At 41.2% G+C, this 27,873-nt stretch overlaps 1 protein-coding gene across 1 annotated transcript; it reads right to left on the reverse strand.

The window, feature by feature from the left end:
- On the reverse strand, window positions 1-27,644 carry ABHD3 (abhydrolase domain containing 3, phospholipase; the record flags this gene model as incomplete). Its single annotated transcript, XM_082499221.1, has 9 exons — window positions 1-2,086; window positions 11,379-11,544; window positions 11,629-11,677; window positions 12,334-12,507; window positions 18,200-18,312; window positions 21,153-21,198; window positions 22,957-23,139; window positions 25,636-25,799; window positions 27,498-27,644. 9 exons carry the CDS (start codon window positions 27,642-27,644, stop codon window positions 1,908-1,910), a joined length of 1,221 nt encoding a protein of 406 aa, XP_082355347.1. The 3' UTR covers window positions 1-1,907.
- Window positions 27,645-27,873: the final 229 nt, after the last annotated feature.

Below are 27,873 nucleotides of genomic sequence, written 5' to 3' on the forward strand. Positions count from 1 at the left end.
CTTTTAATGTAAGTGGTTTTATTTTTATAAATACTTGATGCTGAGTTTTGAACAGTACTGTATCCAAACAATTTTACAAATATAATGCTCAATACACTGTTTATTGCTCACTGGTTTTGTATGAACATAAAAACTGGAAATGAATGTAAGAATAAATAAGGCACCCTACTAATACACTGATTTCATGTATTCTAGTAACATGCACAAAATTTCAGTTTGCTGAAAATTTTACAAGTCACTTTTCTCATTTTCCTTATTAGAGGAAAAATAAGTTAGATTTTATTATTTGGGCAAGGGCCAATGCTTGTCTGAAAAGTCAAAACTTGGAAACACTTTCTAATTTTTTAATTTAACATTCCACCTTACAAAACTAGCGTTCTTATAGCATGTCCCAATTTCTTTTTCTAAGGACAAAAAGTATTTTTGTTCTTCCTTTGCTGTTACTAGGAAACATGCCTTGCGAGAGGACTGTTCACGTACTGCTTGAGACAAAAGACCTGACTTGCTTTTTTATCCGCGTTTTCTTCTTGTACTAACCCTGCTCAAAAGATAAAAATAAAAATGCAAAGGCATCTTTAGTGCCTTATCTCATGTGGCTGGGCTCAAATCAGTGATCAGCACGAGGTGGGAGCTCCACAGAAGCTGGTTAAAAGCCTTTTTTTAATTTCAGTATGCCCTAAATTAGGACTTCCCAACAGTTTCAAAATACGTTCTGTCCAACTGTCCTTTTTCCTGAAAGGTCCACGTTGGCTCTCACTGTGTCAGGGCTGAGGAGAACAGTGATGCCTCGGTCAGCCTCAAAAACTCGTAAGCCCTTAGGGCAGAAATCTGCTTGCAAAGGCTTCAGTGATTTGTCAACCTATTGCCGAAGTGCTGACAAAATATCAAATAAACAAAGCAGAGAGAAGGCGCTTTCACCCCCCACCTCAGCTCCCAGCTTTCTTTAAACAGTATGTTACATACTTTTTAGAAATTATCTGAAACAATAGCAGAGACAAAGGGTTTGGATATTTTTTTTTTTTAATTTAAAGCAGATGATATCATAATTTCCTGATGTTCTAATGTTTATTCTTTAAAACTGAAATGTTCTTGCAGGGTAATATAAACATAATAGATAGAATCATCGAGTTACCAGTTGTATGAAGTACATATTACATATATGACAACACCCAGCTTTACATGAACTTTGAGATGCAACATGCCTTTTAATTACATAAATTATTACAGTACTGTTTTAAAGGAATCTTTTGGTTATATGTAAACACTATAAATTAGCTGTTTAAAAAATAATCATGTAAGACAAGTATGGCATTGACATAGTTTAAAAAACAATAACTAGCCCTAAATCTGAATACTGTCAGGGTAGAACAGCAAAAGCAGGTATCAATCTAATGCTATGGAATAACATGCTGAAATTTTGACTGATTTGGAGAACCAGTGCTTCTTTGCATTCCCTCCTCCTTTGTTTTCATATTTTAAGATTTTCACCATCGGTGCCCTAAGGAATGGGCCAACTTGTACTATGTGTGACAGGATAATATATGCTATTTTGAGTGCTGCCGTTCTAATATTAAAAGCGATCTAAATTAAGTCTCCTAAATATGTACTGGTTTAAATTAAAATCCTGAGGAATTATAATCTGTTTACTTGATGGTTTTGGTTAAGTGCAATTTGATGTATGCAGAATGCTGTTTCATTTAAGGTCATTCTTAGTAAGGCATATTAAAAATAAATATAAAAGTGACAATGTAATATTTAGTTTCTTGCTACAAAATCTTAGGCAAAAAATATTTTTGCATGTAGTAATGGACTTTATCCATTTGCTGGCTTACAGGAGTTAAAATTTGTGCATTAAGCTTAACTGCCCTTGTCAGAATGTGCCACTGTTCTATAATAGTGGTCCAAAGCTACATGCTAAAGATTTTGTTTCCATGCTCAAACATAGCTTGCACAAACTGCTTGAAGACTCTGTCCATGTAAGTGCACTTCCTTGGCCATATTCCTTCCAGAAAACCAATGTGGCCTCCGCACGAAGTCAGAACCAAAGCAACGTTTGCATTTTGCTTGGCAGTTTCTACTGGTATAGCTAAAAAAATGGAGGAAAAAAGTTTTAAGTCCTTGTCCTTCTATGAATTGCCAGCCACTGAATAATTTCTCTTAAACATTTCTCATATTAGATATGAATAAATATGCACAACATTAATACATGCTTAAAGGTACTGCAGGAGGTAGAACCATAGCTGTATTAAAAGCCATTTCTCTCTTCAGCATTAACTCACCTTATCTGTGTGATTTTTTGGGCTGCTGTAAGTTTCAGAAACGACTGGGCTTCATCTTTCTTTCAGTCCCACTGATGGAACAGCACCATGTTAATCCATACTTATGATTTGGTATAAACGGTGTAAGTGAAAGGACAATCAAGCCTGTAGTTTTTAACCTGTGTTGCAATTTTCAGCTTTGGAAAAACTGAGAAACTGGGACCTTAATTGTGAGTCCCATTCTTTCTGTAGGAGACTCTAAACACAAAACCTTTAATGTCATAATAAGATTTTGCCTGTAAGATATCCTATCAAATAATATTAAAGATTATCCTGGCTTATCATCATATCTGATTTGCCATACATTTATACCTACACGTTTAGACCACACCATGCAAATATACTGGGAGATGGTTCTTGCCCTGGGGAGCTCATAATCTAAATATGCATGGTAAACAGAAAAAGAGGAAGGAAAAACAACTGCACAAGGACACAGAAAGCTGCTCCGTGTCACCCAGTAGGTTAGTGGTTCTCTACTGAGTTGTCACTGCTAGAAAATTATTTAATTTGGAATTTAGATTATTCAACCAGATACTACAAAGATTTTTCTTTTGCTGGGTTAGTTTTCAGCTGGATCAGCTCCCTGACCGGGTTCCCCATGTTAATGCCAACGTATGAACGGCGGCAGGCACAGTCAGATGAGGACTGCAGGGAAGTGGCCCTTGCAGTGACAGCGTGCATTTAGCTTAAAGTTGGCAGTGAACTACACCTGAGGCACGCACTGATCTTGAAATGCACAGAAAGGGATACTTCAGTGCATCTTATTTTGAATGAGCATAGATATGTGGCTTAATCAGTGCTATCACCTGGGCAGTTCCCTTTGTGAAAGAAAATAAAGGTCAGTTAGTGCAGGCTGACATGCGTATGACTTTATGAATGGCATTTCAGTGTGATGGGACGACACTATCATACAAACGGTTTGACACAACAGTGGAGCTTTATGGAGCCATGGTGTTTGTGCTCTTGATATAAAAATTAATTTATTTAAACAACTTCCTCTGGAGTTTTAAGTATGCTAAATATATGCCTGAACAAGCAGAAATCCCAATACATTTCAGTGAAGAGGGCCTTTTAAAGTTCCAGTTTTCAAATAATAAACTTCATGGAAAGGAAAAAAAATTCATACAGACATTTTGATTATTCAGAATTGACAGAAAAAACAACAGCAAAAGACGACATGCTTTGTCCAGACTGAAGGGAGTAGTAAGAGTTTCACTGTATTGTCTAAAAAAGGTTTTGATTCCACAAGAAAATAAATCTGGTTTTAGGTCATACCCTGCTAAAGTAAAAATGCCTTGGTATTACAACACAAAGCAGCAAGTCATTTGCAGGATTTCTATTGCTGCATCCTTTATTTTAAAGTATTTTTGAAGAGAGATTTTAATCAGGTTCACTTTTGGGGGAATGGTGGGTTCAGTTGTCCACAACCTTTTCTGACTGAACTGCCTTCAGAAAAAACCCTAATCATTCCTATTTCTAGGAGTCTGCTTTCCTTTACCCTTTTATACATTTGCTATTTCAAAGATCGTTATCCTCAAATAGTCATTATCCCTGCTTATCACTACTTTCTTTATAGGTGAGTTCCTGACTTTCATTTGGATGCTGACAGACTCATTGCTGTGGGCTTCAGATGCTGATTTGCCTTCGTTTTCAGCAACTAAAAGAACAGCACGGCACGCATCCCTTAGCTAAAGAAGGGCCCCCAGACAGGGTAAGTCACTCGATCTTGAATACAATGACTGTGGTGAACAGATGTGCGACTTAAAAGTAGATCAGGGCAGAAGCACCGGACCTTCATTGCTGGGCAGAGAAGAACCTAATGAGGTTCAACAAAACCAAGTGCAAGGTCCTGCACCTGGGGAGGAAGAATGCTAGGCACCAGTACAGGTTAGGGGTGGACCTGCTGGGAAGTAGCTTGGAGGAGAAGGATCTGGGGGTTGTGGTAGACAGTAAATTATCCATGGCCCAGCAATGTGCCCTTGTTGCCAAAAAGGCCAATGGAATCCTGGGCTGCATAGGGAAGAGTGTGGCCAGTAGGTCGAGGGAGGTCATTCTCCCCCTCTACTCTGCACTGGTGAGGCCACAACTGGAATACTGTGTCCAGTTTTGGGCTCCCCAGTTCAAGAGGGACAGGGAACTGCTGGAGCGAGTCCAGCGAAGAGCAACTAAGATGATTAAGGGCTTGGAGCATCTCCCTTATGAGGAAAGGCTGAGAGAGCTGGGACTCTTTAGCCTGGAGAAGAGAAGGCTGAGGGGAGACCTTGTTATGGCATACAAGTATCTAAAGGGTGGGTTGAAGGAGGATGGAGCCAGGCTCTTTTCAATGGTTCCAAGTAACAGGACGAGGGGCAATGGGCACAAGTTAGAACACAGGAAGTTCCGTTCAAATACACGGAAACAGTTCTTTACGGTGAGGGTGACAGAGCACTGGAACAGGCTGCCCAGGGAGGTTGTGGAGTCCCCTTCCCTGGAGATTTTCCAGACCCACCTGGATGCAGTCCTGAGTAATGTGCTCTAGGCAATCCTGCTCTAGCAGGGGAGTTGGACTAGATGATCTCTAGAGGTCCCTTCCAACTCTGATAATTCTGTGATTCTGTGATTCAGAGTCAGGGGAACAGTCTGTGTTGCAGAGGCCCTTACCAGCAGGGCCTGGAACAACATGCTCTGTTCTACTCCAGGGCCTCAGCATGGATGCTAAACCAACCCTATCCATAGAAGGGTCAGTGTCTTTTATGAATGTTGTGTTATAAGGTTCCTGCCCATAACATAAGGTACTTGATTGTGCCCTGAATGGAGCACAGACTGAGCTCCAGAGAGCAATGGGGATTCTCTTGCAGAGTACGTGAAACTCTGCTACTGAGTGCTATTAATTTCTCTCACACTTTTTCTCCTTTCAAAGTTGCACGTATCTAAGTAGTTCATAGATTCAAGCATTTAGTAAGTGATTTTGATTCTTTACTAGGTGGAAGGAACAATGCTTCTCACTGTCTCTACGAGAAGTCCTTGGCTTTTCCTTTGTTCAGCTGGAAAATTGAAAATACTATATGCAGTATCTGGGCCTTTTTAAGCAATACTGAGGCAAGACTAAAAAAAACCAAACTCAATGAAGTAAAAGCCTAGGGCCTGCCAGCCTTGATGAAGAAATAGCACAGGCCGAAGAATGGAGATGCAGAAAACAACGTGTTATTTCTTGCAATCCAACACATGCATCATTTTCAGACTCCAGACTCAGCAAGCGCTCATCTGGAGTTTTGCCCGAGTTAATCTGCCCAGCAATCTCTGATCTGGCTCCCTTGGATTTTGCAGATGAACACATTACTGTGTACACTGGCTACAATTCATGTCAGCTTCTCCCAGCTGCATGGGAATTTGCCCACTTATCTGTACCAAGCCATCTGCTCCTCTTCCCTGTAGCAGTGCACAGGCCATGTTAAACAGAATCCCAATACTGAACTAGGGCTCAGACTCAAGCCTGAGTCCCCCATTCCTGCTTCAGGCAATGAATCACACTTTCCACAGCCATTCGGCACCTGTCTGTCTGGTCACTGAGGGGACTAATGCATAAGCTTATATGGAAGAGTACGGGGAGGAGTATGTGAGGAGAGACAGACTTGATATCCAAGAATCAGAGATAACGTGAGAACTCCATTGATCCTAATGGATTCAGAATCAGCTGCATACTGGCCTGAACAAACCTCTTGACTAGCTAAGATGGTGCAAAAACAGGATGGTCGTTCGCTTTGTCAGACTAGTGTCAAAGGGTAGACAGAAATATCCTTTCTTGCTGAGAAAGCCTTTTGCTGCGGGTGTGAAAGGGAGATGCCGGTAAATGTCTCCTCTGCTGTGCCAATTCAGCTGGGGAAGCACAGGCAAAGCTCACTGTGGTCTCTGCATACCTGTCATACCAAGGTTGCCAGCGTAATGATAACCTCCCAAATCAGTTTGCTGGTGGTTAATTATTCATTCCCAAACTGATTGGCGATACTGTAGTGGGTGCCGTGTGCTGCCTGCCTCCAAACAGCTACAGCAGCTCTCTCCTAGAAGCTTACCAGCACTAGGATGCTGGTTATCTTCTGTGCCAGGTAAGATGCGAGCCACACACTTCAAGAATGTCATCTTCCCCATCCTGAAGTTCTCCCTATTCTAACTAACATGTGCTTACAGCAGAATTCTGCCACAGATCATTGCTTTTATCACAAGTTGAAGCACTGTGCTGAATATGTACTCATTTGCTTCCACCTGCAGTGAGGATTTTTAGTAGGTGCCAAGTTTGACCTGCTGCTACCTCTCTTTTCTTACCTCCCCTGTGGTGAACAGAAGAGCCTGCCCTTGGCATAGTCAGTCTTGATACAGTTGGGTCACTATTTGTATGACTCCTCCCCAGCAGAGTTTCTTGCTCTGCAGCTTCTCAGGAGAGAACTGAAAATGTTGTGTTGCTCTCCAGTGCCAAAATGCAAATGATGCTTGGCAGTGGTGTGGTGCTTTTCTCAAGGCTGTTTCTAGGGACTGTTAGCCATCCACAAATAAACCCACAATGCAAAAGAGCAAATTCTGCAATGTAAAGGGCAGATGAATGGAGCACTGGATATGATGCACTATAGGATATAGGATGGCACACCAAAAGATACTGCTGTTCATTTTTGTCCACATGTAACCTTGTACTTATGTCTCTACTGATCAGAACTGCTGTTTGATCCAGCAGGCACAGACCTCATTTGTGATCACAGAACCACAGTGTAAGTACGTATGTGCAGAATTAACCTTGTTCAAAATCAATTTGTTGTAAATTCTTTGCAAAAAGTATTTTTTAAAAGAGAACAATAGAAAAAAATACACGTGAAGCAGTATTGGCTTCAATAAGTCACTGCTGTCAGATCTTCTTTTCCATCATTTGGTTGATTTCTCCCAGTTCCTTAAACTCTTACCCTAATTGTTATCCATCTGGCCATTCCTTGGCCATTTGGTCTCTCCAGACAACTTCATTCAACTGTGCTGTTTACATAATAGAATGCAAAGTAACATCTAAGAACAATTACTCCGTTTGGATTTAGAAGGACAGAAAAGGTTCAGAGTTCAATAAAAAGTATAGCTGAGCTTCAGACATGAAGTTATTTGGCACAGTGGATCAGGAGGGAGCTGGCATGATACGTAGCTTCAAGGGCACAACACCACCAGCAGCAATTAGCTAAGCATTAGTACAGTGAAATTTAAGTCGGATGCCTAATACGCTGCTTAAAGTCTCTGAGGAGAAAAAGGCCACTTCAGACGAAAAGTTAAATGTGACACTGATAATGAATTCTATCATTCTGTCGTCTTGATTTATTTTTTACACTTACAAAATAAAAAGGCTTGTCTTGGTTATATTACATATTTCCTGAAGCAATGGCTTGTTTAAATTAGTTATGGTGAGAGAAGTGTCACGCAATGAAGAAAGCATTTGTTTTCATTAGTTACTATTATGCAATATGAGAACTGCGTTCCAGAATTAAACTACAGATACGTCAGCTGCCAAGCTCTATGAACTTTAAACAGCAACATTAAGGAAGGACTGCAAATGAATTGTTTCTTCCTAATACTGGACTAAGATCAAAGGGCGCATTTGCACAATATATTAAAAAATAATTGCTGTGAAGTACAAAGTGTACCAAAAAGCTACATGAGAAGAAATGATCAGGTAGTAAGAGGCAACAGAGACAGCATCTGCTGGTTATAAGGGAAGTCTCTCTTTAGGTCCATGTTGTGTAGTGACAAAGCAGTCTTGGTTTGTATCCCCCAAGCTCTGTTATAGGAAGATGATAGATGTGGCTGGCTTTATAAAGTATATTTAAACACAAAGGAATTCTGGCACAGCTTTCTCCCTAATGAGTTTTCCAGGCCTGTTCCCAGCTGTTGGAAACTACAGCTATCTACAACAGAGGTGGAAGGTAGCTTAAAGGCTGGTAGGTATTACTGGGAGTGATGAGGCATGAAATAACCAGTCCCCAAAGTCAATAAAAGGCTGGGGTCTGGATGAGAAGAAGTTTTGTGGCTTTGAATCCATTAAACAGTTGTAAGTGGAAACTGCCTCTGCCTGCCACAGGCTTACATGTGTCCACGCGCTTTTAAGTCAGAAAAAAACAAGCCAGTTGCCAGAATAGTCGCCTCCCAGAGTAACACCAGCCCGTTATGTTTGCTAACATAAAACAGCCTGCAAAAGCGTCAAGATGAATGAACTCCACTATCTGATGGCAGAAGCCATAATTTCTAGTCTGCGAATCTGGGTGCCCTGTGTCTCCTGCCAGTGCAACTGTTCACATTGAGAGTGCATAGCACAAACAAAAAAGGAGCCAAGGATAGACACACATAACAGAGTCGTGCTACCAGCTGTAAATCAACATTGTCCTGGTGGCCCTTTCTAAGGTAAACTTGTCACCGCAAGGACAACAGTTTACAACCAACAGCATTAACTCTGTTAACAGTGAATTTATTATGAATGCCTAACCACCCAAACATTTTCATGGAGAAAAGCTGGTTAAGGTTAGAGTTTAAGAGAGGATGGACAGTCATTACAACAGATTCTAACACTTCTTGTTTCAGAAGTGCTGTTGCTCTGCCTCACATTCCTCTACAACGTCAGACTTCTGAGACACTCTAACAATAGGTTTGATAACTTAATCATACACAAGAGACCATCCCTATAACCCTCTGTTCAGCAAGAACTGTGTTTCTTTTAAAAAACAGCTTCAAAGGAGGCGAGATCTGCTACAGCTGTACTCTAGGGGCCTCAATCTTTTGGCTAGTCCGACTACAAAATCACAGAACTGTTGAGCTGTAAGAGACCTCTTGAGATCATCTAGTCCAACCCCGCTGCTCAAGCAGGGTTACCTAGAGCAGGTTGCCCAGGACTGCATCCAATCAGGTTTTCAGTATCTTCATAGAGGGAGACCCACAAACCTCTCTATGCCAATGTTTGACCACTCTTGCAGTAAAAAAGCGTTTTCTTGCGTTTTGTGGGGTCCAGGTCAATGGTTGACTCTTGAAAGCTGGAGGTTATATTCTAAAATGAAAAGACAAGGGGAGGGAGTATCTGCGCTAGCTTTAATTTAGCTAACAAAGGTCCTGGTCCCAGTGATAACAGGCTGGAAAAGGTTAATGAATCCTCCAGGGACAGATGCACACTGATTTGCTGCTGATGTTACTTGTGCTAACTAGCTAGCTTACTCCTGCCACAGTTACTACTTCACTTTAGAACAGAAACCACAAACTGAGCTAGAGTTAAACATAGAGGTGAAGCCATTGTTCCCTCTCTAAGATACTTAATGGCAGAAACATGGCACAGCAGATCACCCTTGCACTACTATGGGGAAAGTCATCTCCAGGGTCATAAGACCCATAAAAATTTACCTTCAGAATCACTAGCTAGATTTTATATTTGGACACAGATTTTAGGGTCACAGCCCCATCCATTCTTATTTCCAGGGCATTATATGCTTATAACAGAAACAGCAACTGGCCAATTTTAAGGAAAAAAAAAATTCCTACAAAGGCTAGTAAATACAAAGGGACTAACTCTGTCTCAGAAAGTCCCTGAACTGCAAATTGTTAAAGGTGGATGCAGTATTCTAGAATAATATTGCTATGTTTGACCAGATCTTATTATTTTTTAAGCCTCTGTTTTGGCCAATGTAAGGGATAGGTAGTTCGGCTAATGCAGAGTCACCATTTTTTCCCTCGTATTAGGTGGCTGTCACCTTTTTATATTGTTCATGCATAGCATGGATGCTTTTGTTCAAGAGGGGAAGAACTCAGACTGTCTTTTTCTAGTGCACTCTACTGGAGTGGCCCTTTTCTCTTCATGTCACATTTGCCTCTAACAGGTCTTCGAACTATAATGTGTGTGCATGTTTCTGTATGTGTTGTACATCTGCACACAGATAAACAGTACACACACACAGAGTCTCTTCCAATTCCTTAATACTTCTGTTTGTTGTTCTAATCTGTTTGCCTACTCACTTTGGTTTCACAACTTATTCTACAAGAATCTCACTTGACTTGTGGTGGCAGAAGAAAACTTCCCTGAAATAAATCAAGTATATAAACTTCATATTTAAAGTGTCGGGTGTTCACTGCTGAAGATTGTCTCGTCAGCTAGCTGTTCATTATAGTCATTTTCCTCTACATTAGTTTTTGTTCTCCCTCTCTTCTCAGACACCATAACCAATACACAGACCACAAGAACAAGCATATCTTTTTAAGACAGTTAGCAACAGAGTTTTGATCTTCAGATCAAAAGCAAAATGGTTATAATGATCGTGTGTTTGGCAGAAAATAGGAAGAAAAGGGAAAACAGAGTTTTCAGCCTATCTGTTACTAGCTGATATTGCTGCTTCATCTTCTGGTTAGATTCTTATTAATTGCAACATTCCTCCGTCTAGGAACTCACCTTGTCTATATCTCTTCTCTTACCCTAGATTTTGGCCTACATGCTAACTTACATTTTTTCTTACTTTCAGTTTTCAGGCACTGGAGGTAGCACTGAGATCAACAGCTGAGGATTTCAAATAATCTGAAACATAAGCAACTCCCAAATATTCTTTGTAGCGACTGGATTGAAAAATGGCAATAAAAAAATAGTTGTTCTCACTTTCATTGAACCCTCAATGTCTGCAATCCAGACATCTGAATCTGAGTTCCTCATTATAGGCTCTCTTCATACTTGGTGAATAGAAATGGGTGCTTCTGAGAGGGAAACATATCTGATATCTTCCTTACACTGAGACAGCTCACATCCTAAATATGCGTCTTTCTTTCTTTTGACCGTAAGAGTCTACTGATGGCTAATTGCCACCCCATGTATTTCTGCATTCTGTACTAATCAGGTCTCTCCATCATCAACTGTTTTGTGTGTCTTACATTGCAAATAAATTGCAAGACAGATCCATCCCTGGACATTTTGATCCTATGTACAAGTAACATTTAAATACAGCTCCACACATAGGTCTGAGTTCATGCTCAGACCTATGTAGTTGGTCTTAATGATTGCATATACAAATAAATATATTTTAAAAAGCCTAAACTTACCATGACCTGGTGAGAAAACATCATCCACAGAGTTTAGACATAATACTGGAATTCCTACTGACTTCAGCTTGCGACATGGGCTAGCATCTTCATAGTAATCATCAATTGTACGGTAGCCAAACATGACTGAAGTGAACTGCTTATCAAATTCTCTAACAGTTCTAGCCTGAAGTACAGAATTCAAATAGGGAACTATGTCAGCATTTGGAAAACAGCATCCAGCTAAAGCAGAAGTAACATTTTCACATACCTTCATCACGAGCTCCATATCAAATAATTTCTCCAACATTTGTCGATGCCTAAAAAGAAAGAGAGAGAAATTGGAGGGTTTGTTTTTTTTATATAAACAGATGTAGAAGTCCTCTGCTTTACAAATACATTTATAGAAATAACTCCCTAACAAGAACATGCTTGGTTTTAATTTTCTGTCATATTAAAAATCTGTCTGGAATCCAAGAGCATAAGTTCATTCATATGAAGGCATATCCAGCAACATAGTAAAAATCTCCATAAACCATGAGAAAGGTGCCAAAGATAAGAGAACTTAATATTTGGGAATACAAAATACACCCTAATTTTATAAAGCAAAAGATAAACTAGTCCCTTTCCATGCTTTTGCAGTCAACACCAACTTAAAAGAATTAGTATACATACATATATACTCAAAGTCAATATGTGCATGTCTAAAAAATTTAAAAAAATGCATTCACTTCATCCATAAATATAGAAGTACATTGGTCTTGCGCCGAGTCCCTTGAGGAGCAGAGAAATTTAGTCACATTGATCACAATTTGTCTTGCAAAGATCCTTTTGATTTCAAAACTTACAGAAGAATGCACACAGAACAGCTATGTGAAGTGTTGTTACAGCATTAATTTGCCAATATTATTATACCTGCTGTAGATCTCATGCTAACATCCTTCCACCTTGCTTAATATTTCAGAAGGCAACTCACCTGCTGATAGAGGATTGTAGACAAGTAGTCAAGTAATAGTTGAAAAGAAGCCAGTTTAGTGGCTTCTCCAGAGATTCTACAGATTCAAAAACATTCCAACCCGCAGAGAAAATTGCAGCTGCCATTAAAGGAGTGTCTCTGCCAGTTTTGCCCAGGTAATTTAAAAGAAGCATGCTACAAACAGAAATGAAAAACAGAAACATATATACTATCAAATTGTTTGCTTCAATGTAAAGCAAATATAACAATCAGCCACCTTTTTGTCTGTTTTTCAGTAGTTTCTTGTATCAGCCCTACAGTTGTGCGTAATACTCCTAAAAGACAGTCAATGTAATCAACATATGACTCACAAAGTTTGCTTTCTCTCTCTACTGTTAGAGAGGAACCAAGTGCACTGTGTAGGATGTGGGTAGGAGTACATTTAGAAATAGAGATGTACTAGTCTTATTTATATGACTAAAAGGGAGAAAAAGGTCAAATAAATGTATCTTACTCATGGAACAGGTATTCCCAAGTTGTTAGTACGTTTTACTGTTTTACAAGCTCTTGGTCTTCTTGATCTGATAAATCTGACCAGTGTGACTGACAAATGCAAGCTGCCCCTTGCACGCCTGCCTCACTATGAAGCTGTCTTTTGAGTTGAAGGTAATGCCTTTACCGCACCTCACATGTATGAGAGAACACAGCTGTTCTTTAACACAAAGTATGTAAAGAATGAAGTGTTGGATAATGAATAAAACTAGCAAAACAAAATTATGAGCCAAATAAATGGCTTAAGTCTTGCCTTTCCAACTAATTGCAACTTACAGTCTCTACTGCCAATGTATAGTTGAGTTGAAAAAACGGGAGAGTTCATCAGTACCTGACCCTTCAAATATAGAAAAATTAAAATTGCAGAAAGAGAGTAAAAAAAAAAAAAAAAACTAACAGCAAAGCTGTCTTATTTTAGTGCCTGAGGCCTCAAACTTTAAGACCAGCATTTTAATACCAAGCCTTTAACTCAAAACATTACAAGTTCTGCTACTTAGTATAGCTCCCTTTAGCAACCTTTAGCAAAGACATTATGAACCAGCCTGCCATCACAGAGACTTTACCCCTGCGCACTACCTACCAGATCATAGGACAGCACTACAAAAACAAAACCAGTCTTTGGTATTACCAAAGACTTGCCAGTTGGTGGTAACCAGCAGGAAAAGAACACCAAACAGCACTTAGGAGTGGGCTCCTGCCATCAGTTCACACAGTTACACCCCATGAGGAATGTCACCTGTGGCACATATAGGAATTAGGTAGCATGTGTTCCCTCTCACCAACAGAAGAGGAGGAACCTGTGAGTCACCAGTCTACATACTGTAAGAACATTGAGCCATAAACGAATTAAAAAAAAAAAAGTAGCAGTAGTAGAATAAGCCACTTCTCGAACAGAATTCACAGAATATGTGTGGTAGAGAGAAGGTTTAGGAATATTTATGTTAGAAAACAAAGTTCCTTTCCAAAATAATATATACTGAAGATCAGTAGAACAAGTGGGCTTTCATTTACATTTAAACCTTTATGAAGTGAATGTTTATTTTTCTTCTTAATTGGGCAAATGTGTCCTATATAGATTAACTGGATCTTCAGAAAATTTTGAAAAGGGGTAGATAATAAAAACTATTGTAAGATTAAGACAAGTGGATGACTTTCACAATATGCCCCTGGTGACATCTCTGCTCCTGCTTAACTTTAAACATCCAAGTGCTCCAATTAATTTTGAAGCATGGAAATAGTCACCATGTGGATGATTAGAGACTCTTCCGGTTTTCTGTACAATAAAGCATATGTTTTCTCTTTAAAAACAGGACTTCAAAAACATATTGGAGGTGGAAGGTGGAACATCCTCCCTAAAATCGCCCACTGATGGTGGTGAGGTAACAGCCAGGAACACAACACAGATCCCATGCGTCACACTAACAGACTTTGCCACTATTTAGGATACCATGACTAGGTTAAGCCAAAGACAGAAATGACACTAAGGGCTGAACTGGTCTTTTGCATCAGTTGCAGAACAGCTGGCTTCTACTGCACCTTCAGCCCTGAAAACCTGGTTCTTCACCTACTACATCCCAGCCCCCTTAGTTCTAGTGTAATGGTGCACCGCACGTTAAGTTACCCACAAAGAACTCCTGTGCTTTACATCTTTATCTCATCATTGAAACAAGCCTCTTCTTTGGCTTTCACCATTTCCAGTGAAACATGTTTTTGCAACACATCATGATATTTCATGTTTTGCATGCAAAAATGTCTGAGCTGGGGAGAGAGAGCATGCCAAGTGAGATAAGAGTCAACTGGCTTGCTAACCTTGTGAAGAAGATTTCTAAACTAGGTTTGTCAAGGGATGGAGTACAAAGCCTGAGGAGAAGTGAAGACCTGGCAGGCCCTGATGAGGCACGCAACGGAGAGCATAATGGGGGAGGCTCTCACGCTTCCCTGAGAAAGCATTATGACTGTGGCCCATATCATGTGCCAGCACATGCGCAAACATACAGCATGGGAAAAAAGAGGAGGAATTAGAAATCTGTGTGTATTCACAGAACAAGTTTATTGGATCACAGAGACTTGGAGGACTCACAGGCAGACAAGACTATGCTATGACACATGCAAACAGACTCTTCATGAAGGATTGACCTTGAAGGCAAAGAGGGTTTGTACCTTAGACAAAGATGCCATTTAAATGCACAGAACTTTTCCCTGGTGCAGGTTATAAGCCAATTCAGAGTTAATAGGTCAAAATCAGATAGGAGGCTAACAAAGGGGATATCATGGTGGGTGTCTGCTATGGAGTCCTGATCAAGAGGAGGAATTAGAGACTCCAAGTCTTTAGACAGCTAAAAGAAGCATCATAATCACCAGGCACAGGGAACTGTAACCATCCCAACACCAGATGGAACAACAACACAGCAAGGCAGAAGCAGATGAGATTTCTGAAGAGTATCGAGGACAATCTTTTCATACATGATCAGTGACCCAAACAGGGGCAACGTTCTATGGATTTGCTACTCACATGTAAGGAAGAACCTGTCAGGTACGGAAAGGTGCAGAACAGTCTTGGCTGCTGAGATTATTCGATGGTGGACTTTTAACATCAAAAGTGAGTGGGAAAGGTAAGCAGCAGAATTACAATAATGGACTTGAAGAGAGCTGGTTTTAATTTGGTTGGCAGGATCCCATGTGAGATGGCCCTGATGGGCAAAGCGGTCTAGGAGAACTGTTGGACCTTAAGGATAACTGAACATAAAGTGCAAGTATTGTACATTCTGATGTGCAGAAAGTTGAGCAAGAGTGGCAGAAGACCACATGGAGGAGCAAAAAACTGGCTGAGTTCAAGAAGGAAGTATCCTGAAGATGGAAGGGGAGTGGGCTGCCTGGGAGAAACAGTCATTGCCCCAACATGCAGGGATGCAGTTAGGAAAACTGAAGTTCAGCTGGAGTTGGAACTAGCAAGGGATATGCAGGACAACAAGAAAACGGTTTCTGCAACAAGAAAGGCTTCTCTAAGTACATTGGTACAAAGAAGGGCTCAGAACAAACAACATCCACTGCTTTCCCCTCATCAGTGAAGCCAGTCACCTCATCACTGAACACAATCAGATCGCTTTGTCCTTGGTGAATCCAGTCATCTTCTTATCCTTCATATACTTGGAAACAGCTTCCAGAGGATCTTCCCACAGAACTGAGGTTAGGCTGACTAGCCATTATTCTCTCCTGGGACCAGTATTCAACAGAGCAGTGAATCTAGTGACAAAAGATTTGTAAAAGGCTTCCCTGTCTTTACTGCTGAGGTCTGTTCTCAGGCCTTTTAGGTCCTTGTGCCTAGTGGCAGAGTATTGGAGAAAGAAGTATTACTCACGGCAGAGGAAGATCGCGTTAGGGCCCAGTTATGCAAACTCGACATAGGCATATCAATGGTACCAGCTGAGGTGCACCAAAGCTCTGAAGGGAGGCAGTCAATGTCAGTATGAGGCTGCTCTCTATGACTTTTGAAACATTGCAGCAACTGTGGGATATTCCTGATGCCTGGAAAAAAAGGCACTCATCTACAAGAATGGAAGGAAGAGGAAATACCGCCTGGTCAGCCTAACCTCAGCACTTTGGGAATATCCTCTGGAAGCCATTTCCAAGCATGTAAAGGTAAAGAAGGTGACTGATAACAGCCAGCATGGATTTACCAAGAACAAAGCATTCCTGAGCAACCTGATTGCCTTCTATGACGAGCTGACTGCCTTTGTTGATTAAGGGAAAGGAGTCGATATTGCTTATTTTGACTTTAGTAAGGCTTTTGACAGTCTTCCATGGTCTGCCAAATTGGAGGGACATGTGTTGAATAGGTGCAATGTGAGTCAGCGTAGACCACTAGGTTCAGAGACTTGTGATCAGGAACTTGACGTCCAGGTGGAATGGTTGGACCGGGTACCAGTAGTGTTCCTCAGGGGTCAATACTGCAGCCAATACTGTGTAATGTTTTCATTAACTGGATGATGAGATGGAACACACCCTCAGTAAGCTTGCAGGTCAAACTGTGGGGAGTGGCTGGTGAAATGGAAGACAGGGCTGCCATTCTGGGGGACCTCAACAAGAGAAATGGGCTGGCAGAAACCTCATGAAGTTCAACAAAGGCAAACGCAAAGTCCTGCGTGTGGGACAGATAAATGACTGGATAGAGAGCAGCTGAAAAAGACCTGGGCAAATGGAACATGACTCAGCAATGCACCCTTGCAGCAATGAAGACAAATAATGACATGCTGTGCTTTGTTAGTAAGAGCAAAACAAGCAGGTCTAGGAAAATTATTATTTCCCTATATTTGGCACTAATGAGATTTTATCTGGAGTACTGTGCCCAATTTGGAGGTTCCCAACAAGACAGACACTAACATACTGGAGAAATTCATGTCTTCACACTGAAGACACAGGGAAAATCCCAGCAACATGAAAGGAAAATGACTGGCCTGATTTAAAAGGCTTCCAAGTTAATTATTTATTTGATTATCAATAACCACATTGCTTGAACAAATCTATATCTATCCCCAAACTCCTACAAGTCGTTAGTAGATTAATATCAATATACAGGGCTGTATCTGCCCACCCTCCATAAAATTTATCAGAAAAAAGGTAAGTCTCAGGAAGTTACCACTGTGCCTGCAGTATTTCTAATGGAAGTTCTCCTCTCCTACAATTTTCCTTAAAGAGGCTGTCTGAACATTGCTTCTAGCAGTGACTTTTATAAGCAACTGTGCTATCATTGTCTGTTATAGCTGTGCTTTCTGGAGAGAAGCCAGGACACAGCAAGTCTTAATACCACATGCTATATCAACCCATACTGGTTTCAACGACACTACTACTTCTTGCTTCTGAGCCAGACAGAGCAAATACCCACATCTCATCCAGCTTAACCTACCCACACGCTGCAGAACCCAAATAGAGTGAAGATAAATCTTGTAATTTCCAGACGTTGCTAAGAAACATGGTATGTCAGCTCTGGTTCCTATTTTTTTATCCCTCTATTCCAAAGACAGCCTCCATAGTTTCCAAAGATTGTGTTGCCCACCTGTTTGGCTGTCAATCTGTCTGTCAGTGTTTCCTGTTTTGCTCCACTCCCCTCAACTTTTGAATGTTGGCCAATTTCAACCTTCCCTGACACAGAGCTAAAAGCCTCAAAGGTACAAAGTTTCTGAAAGTCTTCTGAATATTGACTGTTGGAGACGGGCCCAAGTTAATTGCTGTTCACTAAGCAATGCAAGTATTGCAGAGTAATAATTAGCCATCAGGCTACAACAGTCTTATTTTACGGTCCTAGTTAAGCTGAGACTTGGGCTACATAATACCTTACCCTCCCATCGAAACACCGGCTGCCATGAACGGAGCTGAGGGGTGCAGGCTGTGTACATGATGAATAACGGCCTCTAAATCCTCTGTGTTGGCTGCACAGTAAGTCCTTGGTGTCTGTAAGGAGTCAGAGGGAAAAATGCCATCATAAGCTTTTGTATCATCCTTTAAGGACAAAGCAAACTGAACAGTGGATTGTTTATATAACAAGATAAATTTAGTATTTATCGTGAAACTGAGCTAAATGACAAATATAAACTCAGAGCATTTCACTAGGAGGTAGAGGAGGGAGTTATACTCGTTATCATTACAAAATAAACCAGGTGACAAATATCTTCAGTATCTGCATCCTCTGGGTCATTAGATAAAATCTGAACACAGACCAACGAGCTAAACTAGAAAGAACTAGATGAGAACTAGATAGGCATTGATATTTTTAAAATACCCTGAGGAAATGGAAACATCATAAAGGCTGCAAGTTACAGAAAAGAAAGTCATAATGACAATTTCACCATCTTCACCCACGTTCAAATGCAAAAGAAAATAGTAGATTTCAAGTTCTGTCAGCTAGCATTTTAAAAATAGCCAGTGCTTGCATTCTACACACAATACAAGCAAATAAACAGATAAATAAATTCACTAGTGCCATTTACCTAATATAAAATATTCTATTAACTAAAGCAATGAAACACATATATTATCCCTTCTCTATCTACCATCAGCATCTCTTCACATCTTGAATTGAGACTTAGAACGACTTCCACTGGCATCACTGAGATTTGGGTAACCCCTTCCCTGCTTTGAAGGATAAGCACAGCTTTTGAGCCTCACCTGCACAGACAACTGCTGCAGGCCACAATCTGAGGGACTATCTGGAGCAGTATAAGGGAGATAAGTCCTTTTAGGTACAATAAGAATCACAGCAAAAGAGTATTTTTTCTAATGGTAGTGTCTAGATTTCATCTGCAGCAACAGAGAGCTTTTAACTATAGAGTTGCTCGATATGTCACTAATGTGTTAGTGAACTCGACTTAACTCTAGGTAGTGGCTGACCTGCCAACATCCAGTATAAACATTAAAGGTAAATATAAAAATACTTAATTATGAGTTGATTGAACTTATTTGTTGCCTGAAGCAACGATGTATTTTAAGGTGGGGTTTTTTGCAATTGCTTTCAGTTGAACAGCCTGGATATTTGTGGGCAATTTTAACAAGTTTAATTCGATGAAACTAATTACTTAAAATACATTTAACAAGCATATTGAAATGTTGAAGTCAAAGATAAAAAACAGGAAAGAAAAGCTAAATCTGGATAATTAAAACTGAAGACATTTTTAATTTCCATGTTGCATTTCCAGTTCTCATCCCCATGAATCACTCTTCACTGTTTAACACCCTATTAATGATAAACAGTGTGAATGTGTTTTATTTTAATTAAATTGTTGAGTTTACAAGGAAAAATAAATTATTCTTGGTAAGGAGGCTCTAATGTATTCTAAGTGAAAGTGTATTTGATTAAAAGTTTATAAAGCTAGAGAGATATGTTAAATTTTCATTTCAGTTAATTCCTGACACTTTAATGTCTATCTATCTGCTCATTGTATGAAGATATTTTAAAACACCATCTTAGCTCTCATTGGCTGTGGTCAATCTAATATTTGATTATTCCATAACAATAATTCACAGTAACTTCCATTAACAAACAAGAACAGCATTTAAAAACTGATTCTTTAAATAGGTATTATTTGGTGTAAATTTGAATCTATCTTTAAAGAGACCAGAAAAATAACTACTTGCATGACTAATTTCTACTGTGGTGCTCAACTATGCTTCAAACTCATTAACTAGGGATTTTACATTAAAACGTAGAAACCCCTTTGCAGAAAATGTGATAATTTCAGCTGGTTTGCTTCACAGTAAGATCTTATAAAGCTTAAAGATGTAAATCCGATTACAGTAAAATACACACAATACATTCAAACAAGAGATCTTTTCTCTTAACAATTCAGAAATTCATCAATAAGGACTTTGTGTGTCACAAAACTGCTTTGTAGATCCATCTCCAAAAGTATGCAGAGAACTACTCTTAACATGGCAATATTTGCATTGAAATGTTTTATCTGATTATGGGAAAACATTCAGAGCTTTTTAAAGTTTGAAACCAGGGGATTAAAAAGTGCAAAACAATACCAAGTATTATGCACATTCATTCCAGCTGCAGAACCGTCAACAAAACGCATATGAAGAAACAAAGCTTATTCAGCAATATTTCATCATGCCTTGTCCTTAGTTGCAGAAAATGTTTAGCTTCAAGACTTTGTCATTTGGGGAATTGCCATATATTTCTAAGTGAACATGATATGTCTATCCAAAGACAAAAATGCCTTTTGTAGCTGAGCTTGTGTCATAATCCCTGAGAAAAATACACATTTAACTTTTAGGATATGGCTATCCTTATAAATCTGGTTCATTAATTCAATAACATAATATGGATCAATTTTAATGGCACAACTTTTTAACCATATCAAAATCTATTTTAAGCTCATATTGGCAACTGGGAAAGTAATTACAATTCCTTATATTTGGATTTGTATGTTAAAACAATGGGAGGAAATTGCATTGATTGAACAGCATTTCTTGGATGTGTGCATTTTAGATACTGTAGTGATTTTGGAAAGAAAAGTATAAGGATTCATCATTTTAATGTTACGGACATTACTAAATTATTTCCTAAAATGAAACGTTCACAAAAATTGTGTGTTGACCAGTTGGCCTCTTTGAGTTTTAAAATAAAAGATGAAGATTGGCACATGATTGATCTATAAGATTCTCTCCTCTGCATTTTCAACACATTCTGTGAGTTTCTCTCATTTAAATCCAGACGCACAAATAGACAAGAATGATCCCATATATACTGCTTATACGTGAGAGATGTTTATCTTAAAAGTCATCCTTACCAAAAGATCCTCACCAGCAATTCCCCGATTGTTAAAAACCACGCATCTAAAAATTGAGAAAGTAAATTCAATTATACACATTATTCATTCAACTAAAAAAGATAACTTAAACACACACAAAAAAATGAAAATGCATAAAGAAAAATGAGCCAGTTCTATGCATAAGTTCAGCACATAAATATTTACAGTCTTAGAGATCCTAAAGTCTAAACTGTGTGGAACAACATTGATAGCAAATTGTAGTTCACTAAAGTCAGTGGGATTCTATATGAACTCTCTGATTTGCCAGTTGAGGTCAGATTACGGGATAAGAGCCACAGGGGTTACCTGAAGATGGTACATGCATCTATTTCTGCCTGCACTCTGAGCTGGCCAAATACGAGCCATAAGCTCTGCCCATGCAGGGCTGAGCCTAAAGCAATGCTCTGAAAGAGAACGTCAGAGATCCATATGTAGACATCCTGAAAAGCTACATAATTGTATTAAAGAGCCAATAGAAATGAGCCAAATCAGAATTATAATGATGGCTGCATCTAAGTGATGAGCAGGGTCTTGGGGATGGGAATTTTTTTTGGTCTGGTATAGCAGAAGTTTCTGTTGTCTCTTGTGCTGGTGGGGGTCGCTGAATTTTCTAGCAGTATTACCTTGATTTAAGGATATATGCTTTCTTAATAAATCTTACTTTTCATTACTCTTTTACCATCTCACTGTAATAATTTTGTTAAATAAAGTATACATATTTTAGATGGGTTAAAGGCATGAAAAATTACTTATTTCGGTATTACTCAAATGTTGCTGTTTAAAAATAAAATTACAGCATTCTGTTGAAATCTGACCTAAAGCTCTCCTTTTTAATGCTATACCTTCTTTTCTTAGGTGATCAAATGAAGATATTTCTTCCAGGAATACTTAAAAAATGAATAGTAAGAAATTGTTGATTGAGGGCTTTCCTCCTCTGATATTTTTTATTAGTAAGTTTTAAAGTGATTTAAAAAGTACTTTGAACAGTTGAAGTACTACTTTACTTTCATAATTTAGTAAAGCAGTTATCCAAACCTCCAAACAGAAGAGATAGCCAGACATGTAGATAAAAGCTCATTTATACATATTTGAAGAACTTATTATAGTCAGTACCAGAAGCCAATCTGCAAAGACAAAATTTAATATTCCAAATACAGATCCTGGAACAATGACAACTTCTTTTAAAGCACAGCAGCAGCAGTATGATTACATAAAGGAATCTACTCATCAACTAATCCACTTATTTTGCCCAACTTCGACCAGAAGCCCTAATAACAAAACTAAATCAGTGACAATTAAGAGGTGACAAGCCTCTTCCTTAAGCACCACCAGTAAGAGTAGTCTAGCTCTCCCTTCTGCACTCACAAATTTGAGGCTGCTGAATCGAGCAATTTTGGCATTCAGAAGCTGACCTCCTCTGAGGCCTGCTGCCAGCAAACCATCCACATGAGTCTTCTTGGAGCTGAATACAAACCCTTTCTCTAGAAAGTGTAAAGGTAACACAGATACTGATAATTTAAGAAGCAGCAGCAGCAAAGGCCTATGCAGACTTACCTTGCTTTCACTGCAATCTCTGGGGCATGTCTGTAGATACTAAAACTGCCCTTCCAAATGTACTGCCTGTTATATAATTCTACTATTATTATTATTACTAATAATACTTTCTTACATAAACTAATGTCTTTAGATCCCATTTGCCTTAGGAAGGCATCTTACTCATATACATACACATATTTGATCTTATTAGGAGAAGCGAAATACTAGCAATGAAATACAACAGCACCTATATCCCAGTGTTTCACTTTGATGGATCATATGAAGAATGTAGGATTCCTTGCTCGTTCCTGTCAGGCCAGGCAATAACAGGACAGTGGGTCTTGTGCTGGCATCCGGATAATATAAGCTGTCATTATTATCAAACCAATCCAACGAAATCTGTCCTCCATCTGCTGTTTTAATGAGCTCACTGAAAGGCACATTTCAAGACAACACTGATTAGATTGAAAAATACATGCCTACTGTTAAGACTGCTTACAGAGTACAAATTACCAGGTATGAATTTTGCATTTTTAATTACATTTTAATACCTAAAGTGTCACATAACTAGGTATGTTTGCATTTTTACCATTCGGAAAGAGCCATGCCTCCAGCTGACATGAGTTAGCGCAGTCTGTTTGCAGAGCAATTCCGGTTTACGGTAAATGAAGAGCTGGTCTTTCATAAATTGCTGCTGATGGACTGGAAGCATGTAACTAATGTGATTTTTGGCATTGCTTTCTATTTTATACAGGCTTGTGTACTGTAGTTTTCCTTTGGATCATCTGAGAATCTTTTGATAGTGCACCGGGCAATGTGTTAAACATCTATCACATTTTTTTGCTCTTCATCCAAAGAATCAGTGTGTATAATTGAAGGCACTTTGTTATGTTTTAAACACACAGAACATGGACACACACTACTATATCTTTCACCCTGTATCCCCACAAACTTTGCTAGAATGCACTCTTAAACCATTCATCTTAAGAATGCAGCAAATGTTATAATATCCCAAGAAGCTAAGTATGCATTAAACAATGAAAAGAAGGTTTCAGTCTTTTTTAAGAAACACAGAGCATCTTCCCTCTTCTCTGGCAATGAAGACATTGTACAAGAGAGTTGGTACAGGAACTACCAAAGTTTAAGCCTACCTTGCATTTGATTTTTCATTTGAAAGTCTTGATAGCACCTACTCCATGTTTTAAAGCTCATCAGCCTTGTTGGACTCATTAGCTCAGCTTTGCCCTTTTTCAGTACTGGGAAGTAGATGCAATGCTGGTGTGTACTGCCAACACAATCTCAAATGGTGCAAAATAAGCATTGCCCCATGGAACTATGTTTCTTCCCTCACAAACCTTGAAATAGAGAGTATACAAGAAAGGCTAGAAAAAGTGGACATGGCCATACCACTGAAATGTTTCCTAGTTACTAAAACTAAGGGAAGCTGCTAAATGCTAAATCTATTCTACCATGCAAACAGAGCTGAAACAACTTGTGCTGCATCCAGGTTCCGGCGCATAAAAGTACTTCTCCTTAGGTCTTGTGCCAAATGCCTCATTTGCCAGACTAAGTCTCATTTCTGTGTGAGAGAGATCAGCTGAGGACAAACAATAAATATAAGGTTTTTCCCTCTTAGAATTTAGGCATCAAAGAACACAACATAAACCCCACAGGTAAAAGTTACTCTGAAAATCCCAGAAGTTTTATATATTCGAAACAAGGCTGAATGGGGCTGTGTTATAGTTAAGGTAGAACTTGTTGGTTCAACAGACAGATACAGTGATTTCATGACCTTTGCAAAATGATGGCATTCAAACACCAGAATATTTGATACACCAGATGGGTGTGCTGCCGTCCACAGGGACCTCAACAGGCTGGAGAAATGGGTTGACAGGAACTTCATGAAGTTCAAGAAGGGGAAGTGCAAAGTCCTGCACCTGGGGAGGAACAGCCCCATGCACCAGTACAGGCTGGGGGCTGACCAGCTGGAAACCAGCTTGGCAGAAAAGGATGTGGGACTCCTGGTAGACACCACATTGAACATAAGCCAGCAATGCACCCTCACAGGAGAGAAGGCCAACAGCCTCCTGGGCTGCATTAGGAGGAACATTGCTAGCAGGTTGAGGAAGGTGATCCTTCCCCTTCACTCAGCACTGGTGAAGACACACCTGGAGTGCTATGTCCCACTCTGAGCTCCGCAGTACAAGGGAGACATGGACATACTGGAGAGAGTCTAGCAAAGGGTCATGCAGCTAATGAGGAGACTGGAGCATCTCTCCCATGAGGAAAGGTTGAGAGAGCTGGGACTGCTCAGCCTGGAGAAGAAAGGGCTCAGGGGGATCTTATCAATGCACTTAAATACCTGAAGGGAGGGTACAAAGAGGACAGAGACAGGCTTTTGTCAGTGGTGCCCAGTGACAGGACAAGAAGGAATGGGCACAACTTGAAGCATGGGAGTTTCTCTCTGAACATCAGGAAACACTTTTTCACTGTGAGGGTGACCAAGCACTGGCACAGGCTGTCCAGGGAGGTTGTGGAATCACTATCCTTAGGGATATTCAAAAGCTGTCTGGACACAGCCTGGGGCAACAGGCTCTTGGTGGCCCTGCTTGAACAGAGGGGTTGGACAAGGTGACCCGCAGAGGTCCTTTCTGACCTCAACCATTGTGTGATCCTGTGAACACATAACCACATCAGTTCCTTATTGTCACCAATATTTCAATGCTCCAAAACTCTCTGAGCTAAAATAGGGCCATTTGGGAACCTTGACCTTTTAAACCTACTGTATACTGAATCCAGGATAGAGATGGTTCCAAGCCTAGGATGGAGTTGTAAAGGCGGGCATAAAGCAAAAAAAATGGGCACAAGCTTGATAGTAGCTGTGACACAGTCAGAGTCAATCACTTTCCAGAAGAAAGGCACTTACTTCCTGTACTGTACTTGGGGTCTAGAGGTGATAAAGGGACGCAGGAGTGTCTGCACGCGACCTTCCCAGCACCAAATCGTGGGATAGTAAGTTTCTGTCACAACAGGGCAATATTCCTCGAGAAAGCGGCAGAAGCGGTCGTTGCTGGCCACCAGCTGGGGTTTCTAGGGAGAGAGACTACAGTCAGGTGTGGGCATTCGTATAAAACAAAATAACAAAGAAAGAAAGAAAGAAAGAAACAAAAGCTTGTTTAAATCTTCTCCCATTACACTGATTTCTTTCATATAATCATTTGCAATGCTTTTTCCTTTCATCGTAAAGAGATAGGTAAAACAAAACCGAACAAAATGCCCACTGAAAAGTGAAACCCACTAAACATTATGGATTCCTTACCTATTTCTAATATTCTATTCTAGCTCTGCTTTTACCAGCATCAAACCCAGACTGCCTCACAGTAGGGGAGGAAGATTTTACTGAATCAATTTGCTTGCACTGCACAGTAATAACGCTTAATCCGTGTACCTTGACTGTGCACCTGCAGTACCTATTTTAACCTGGTAGGACACTCCTCCTCCCATCTCATAGTACAGTACACAACCGCATTGGTTACTCATCTCTCATAATGCTCTGCATACAGAGATTTTTCTTACAGCTTCCATTTGTATACCAATTAACGTGCAAATCCCTGTATACCAACCATCTCACGTTATAGCAACCACATTTCTTAAACTTCTCTTTTACACCAACTCTCCAACACTCAAGCATTAATAGGACAATAATAGACGTTTTGAAGAAAACTGTTACACGTACACAGCAGCAGTGGTACGTCCTCCTGACCCTTTGTTTTTCTCCTCTGACCAAAATCAAGTACCCTCTTCTCGATGAAGAGGAAGGCTATGTTCTCAGCGGTTCTCTGAAGGACTGTGGCAAACACGCATGTCTTCAACAGCCATAGATCTTTTGATATGCGTATTTTCAGTTGATTAAGCATTCAACGAGGCGCTCTCACCACGGGGCCACTTTAGATCAGATCAGGGTCGCTGTATCCAAGTAATTTGCAAATGCCTAATTTGTCTGTGAAACCGCTACTGATGAGAAGATGCACAAGAGTGTCCCAGCCCCCCCCCCCCAAAAAAGCACTGCAATAGAGGCTCCGGAGGTATTTACGATGGTACCGAAGGCAGACACAAGGGCAAGCAAACTATTTTATCACCTGCCCCGTGAGGTGACCGAAGAGGTCGGAGTTTTGCCGCGGAGGGAGGGCTCCTGCTGACCTCCCTTTCCAAACCACCGTCCCCAGCCAAGCTCTCCCCCTGGTACCACAGCATTTTGGGATCGCCTCATGCCGGGGCCCCTTCCCCTCCCAGGCCGGGCACGACCAGCAGGGCTCTCCCTCAGGCCGGCCGACCCCCGGGGGGCGACCGGCGGGCCCCGGCGGAGGAAACGCCTCAGCGGTTCACCGGCGGCCCAACGGCCCCGGCGGAGCGGGGGGCTGCGCGGCCCGGCCCGGTCGCGGAGACGGGCCTGTGAGGAGAGGGAGGAGCGGGGTTTCGGCCAGGCGGGACCCCGGAGCGGCACCTCCAGAGGAAGGACGGGGAGCGGGTGTGAGGAGGAGGAGGCGGGCGCAGCGCCCTGCTTCCCCCCACCCCCGCCGCCCCGGCCATTTCAGGTGCCGCCGCTCCGCTGGCCAGAAGGGCGCCGGCTGCCTCCCCTGAGGGGGGAGTGGATGGGTGGGTGGGTGGAGGTGACCTTCGCGGGACGGTCCCCGCCAGGACAGTCGTGTGTGTGTGTGTGTGTGTGTGTGTGTCCCTCCTTGGCGGGACACCTGCGGAGCCCGCCCGCCCCGCCGCCCTCCCGCTCACCTTGGCGATGCTGCTGAGGTAGTAGCAGGCGTAGGCGACGCCGAAGCCCAGCACCAGGGACAAGCCCACGCCAGAGCCGAAGAGCCCTACGCGGACCTGGCTCTCCAGGTAGAGGGAGAGCTCCCTGGTCAGCACCTGCCAGTCCATCGCACAGGCGGGGCGGCACGGCGCGGCGCGGCGCGGCAGGGCAGCGCACCCCGGCGCGGAGGGAGGAGGAAGAGGAGAAGAAGGAGGTGGAGCTGCCGCCCGGCTGCCGCTGCCCGCGCACCGCTCCGCGCTACAGCGCCGCCGGTGGCATCCACGCACCGCCCCGGCCCGCCTCCGTCCCGGCCGCCGAGGCCTGCGGGGAGCGGGTGGGGGCCCGAGGCCGGGGCCG

The sequence above is a fragment of the Vanellus vanellus genome (genome assembly GCF_965231255.1).
Source record: "Vanellus vanellus genome assembly, chromosome: 2".
Classification (NCBI taxonomy): Eukaryota; Metazoa; Chordata; class Aves; order Charadriiformes; family Charadriidae; genus Vanellus; species Vanellus vanellus.